The 3,604-nt window shown below is 33.2% G+C and overlaps 1 protein-coding gene across 1 annotated transcript in view; it reads left to right on the top strand.

Annotated features, from left to right (window-relative positions):
• The window catches only part of LOC106868053 (exocyst complex component 3), a 44,159-nt gene that overhangs the window by 12,860 nt on the left and 27,695 nt on the right, over positions 1 to 3,604 (top strand). Inside the window, exons 8-9 of the mRNA XM_014913163.2 lie at positions 882 to 995; positions 2,448 to 2,553. Of these exons, the coding sequence (XP_014768649.1) occupies positions 882 to 995; positions 2,448 to 2,553 (220 nt within the window). The remainder of the gene's footprint in view (positions 1 to 881; positions 996 to 2,447; positions 2,554 to 3,604) is intronic.

The following is a 3,604-nucleotide window of genomic DNA, read 5'->3' as shown; positions in this document are numbered from 1 at the left end:
TGTGTGTGTTTGTAAGAGACAGAGTGTGAGTGAGTCAAGGTGTGTGTGTGAGACAGAGTGAGAGAGCGGTGTGTATGTAGTATTTACTCTCTCTCTCTCTCTCTCTCATACACACGAACACACAAAATAGAAAGTGAAGCTTTTTGCGGTTGTTACGTCAATACCGGAAGTTGACATTGAGGAACCTTTTTAAAGAAGTGAATCTTAAATATAAAGCAATATTATTTATTTTTAATTAAAAAAACAAATGAAGAGCCTAAGATTTATCCGAGGTCAAATTATTCATGCATTACAAGTATGGAAGCATTTGGTGAAGTCGATTTCACGTGAAAAGCGATTACACACACATCTCTGTTTTATATATAGTATAGATATCCAATACTGCTTTATCCAGTTTTTTTCCTTATTTTGAAACAATGAGTTGAGATTTGGGGGAAATTTGGCTGTTATTTTTAATATGATGAGTGAATGTGTTGTCTCCATCGTTGTTTTGTGTTACTAATGTGCTTGTGGAAGGTATTGATATTATAGATCTTTCTATCTTTTCTGACAGTCTAAACCTTAATGTAAGAAAGAATTTTGCTGTTTTCTTTTGTAAAAATTTATTATTTCATTTCTGATTATATCATTATTCAAACACACTTTATAATTTTAAAATTATTTTCTTCAATTAATTCACTCTGATGGGTGGTTGGTGTTTGGAAGGGCATCCAGCAGTAAAAACCCTGTCAAAACAGACACAGAAGTCTGGTGCAGGCTTCTGCACCAGACCGTGCAACCCATGTCAGGATGGAAGGCGGATGTTAAACAATGATGATAATGATGAATTGTTGTAACTTTTTTTTTGTTTTTGTTAAGTTTTTAATGTCTTATATTTCCAGAATTGATACAGTTGCTTTGAGAAAGCATGACCAATTTGGTTTCCTGCCTCCTGGTAGACCTAAGCGATGGCGCAAAAAAGCATTTGAAGTTTTAAGAGAGGCAACTGCTGACAGGTCTGTATCTTTAGAGTCTCTTCTTGTTATTGTTTAAGTCCAGGTCAGCCCTGATCTAGCAGACCTGGAATCAAAAGTGTTCCAGCCGTAATCATTCTGCTTTTAGTATTTCAGGAACTACATTGCCTAATGTATCCTACTTTGCTTAAGATGTTAGGGTGTGATTTGAGGGGGATTTGGCTGCTATATTTTGCAAGTTATTCAACCATTTAAAGGCTCCTTTATTGCTTCTTTTTTCTTGAGATATTATGTCTTTAAGATTGTTGTGACTCAATATTTTATTTATTTTTAGTAATATTTCTGTATTTAAATGATTATGGATGTTCTGTAGGTAGTGAGTGTGACAGTTTTATATTCAGCTTCATCTCAGATTCAAATCCTGCCAAAGTAGAGTTTGCTTTTCATCCTATTCACCTGTCTGAAGTAGAAAATATTTAACTGTGATGTACTGATGTTGAATCAGTTGACTTATCTCCTCTCTTATAGTATTAACCCTGCACTTAGAGAAAAGAAAAGATTATATTGGAATTGACATAAGTTCCACATAATTTCAGCAAACTGAATTTGTGATCCTGCTTTAACTGCTAGTCAACTATTTTATCTTAATGATGTTAATACCTTTGGGAAAGGCATCAATATCACAATTTCCTTTACATTTCCACATCTGAACTTCAAAGAACCTACAGTTGTCAAAGTGTGTGATAAAAAGGAGTGGCTGTGTGGTAAGTAGCTTGCTTACCAACCACATGGTTCCGGGTTCAGTCCCACTGCGTGGCACCTTGGGCAAGTGTCTTCTACTATAGCCTCAGGCCGACCAAAACCTTGTGAGTGGATTTGGTAAACAGAAACTGAAAGAAGCCCGTCGTATATATGTATATATATATATATATATATATGTGTGTGTGTCTGTGTTTGTCCCCCCACCATCGCTTGACAACCGATGCTGGTGTGTTTACGTCCCTGTAACTTAGCGGTTCGGCAAAAAGAGACCGATAGAATAAGTACTAGGCTTACAAAGAATAAGTCCTGGGGTCGATTTTCTCGACTAAAGGCAGTGCTCCAGCATGGCCGCAGTCAAATGACTGAAACAAGTAAAACAGTAAACAGTAACAGTATTGTCTGTAACATTCTTTTTATCAAGATGATACTGGTTTTCAGAATTATTATTTTGATGATTTGGACCTTATAGCTTTGTAATAGTACTACAAACAGAGCACCTGCTAGTAGTGTAATCGGAAACACAATCAGTTGGAAAACAACAGATAATTATCCAAGTTCTGTTACTGAACCGATTTCTCTTTATTGTTTCAATCAAAAATATTAGCTATTTAATTTATAATTTCATATTTTTATTTTTAAAAACATTCACTTGTAAGAATCCAATATAAAATCTTACCCTTTTCAAATATGTATTAGTTTTATGGTTGTTAATTGTTGCAATTATATTTTCAGAATTGAATGCAACCAGCTGGAAGACCGTTCAGATAATAAAATGTGGCTTGTACGCCATTTGGAAATTACCAGAAAACTCATGATAGAAGATTTCAGAGTTGTTAAGGTTGTATATTGTATTCTATATAATTATTCTGTAACCTAAAAAGTATTTTTACCCAAGAGGAAGAAAGAGACAAAAGACATTATTTGTATCTCATACTTAATATTTTTCTTACAGCTTATAACTGAAGAATTAAATATACTTATGTTATATGATAGGGAGAAGCTCATGGAAAACAGTTTGCTATGCAGTTTTGATTCCTGGTTGAAATGTTTCATTTAACTTGTCCTTTATACATATTATTCTCTGATTTATTCCACATAACTCAGATGTCTTTATGCTCTTTAGAACATGGTACTTGTAAAGTAAGAGATCCTGTGCTCAGCAATACAATAGTGCTTCATTATTAAAGATATTCTTTGTTCTTGATAATCCTTTTCTCAAAATGCCAAGTATTGTTAAAAATAATAGGAAATAGCAAAACTTTTAATACAGAATTATGGTAAACTCCTAGTGAGTTAATTCTATGACTGAGTCAAATTCCAAGAGATATATATCTCATGCCTGCAGATCTAGCCTTTGCCAATAACAAGGAAAGAAATATGTGTTCTATTAGGCTCACTTACTCTTGATACACTACTTCAAGACAGACTTTAGTTGATTGTCAGTGATCTAATAAGAAGTGAGATAGTCAAGTAGATTTGAGTTCAAATGGATGAATTCAAATCCAGGTTTTTTGTTGTGTTTATGGGAAGAATATATTATTCTACATTACCTCAGTTCTCAGTTTACCTATCTGTCATGAATAGATATCAAGTCAATTGGAAATATAAGCTGTTATAAAGTGGCTTCCTATCCAAGGGGAGATTTATGAAGCCAAGCTAAGTAATGGCCCATGCTACTAAGTTAGATGACAATTTCATTCAATAATCTTTGAAATAAAGATTTTTAGTTTCAAAACAATATACTAGTGATAATCCTAATAATGATTTCTCTTTGGCATTTAATTAATTCAGAAGTGCAATTCATGTTATTTAATCAATGTTTATTTCAAAGGGGTTTTCAAATTAAAAAAAAAAAATTAGAAAACAACTTTTTTATAGAATTGTATTCA

This window comes from Octopus bimaculoides, chromosome 3 (genome assembly GCF_001194135.2).
Source record: "Octopus bimaculoides isolate UCB-OBI-ISO-001 chromosome 3, ASM119413v2, whole genome shotgun sequence".
Taxonomy (NCBI): domain Eukaryota; kingdom Metazoa; phylum Mollusca; class Cephalopoda; order Octopoda; family Octopodidae; genus Octopus; species Octopus bimaculoides.
This window is presented reverse-complemented; position numbering and strand designations above follow the sequence as displayed.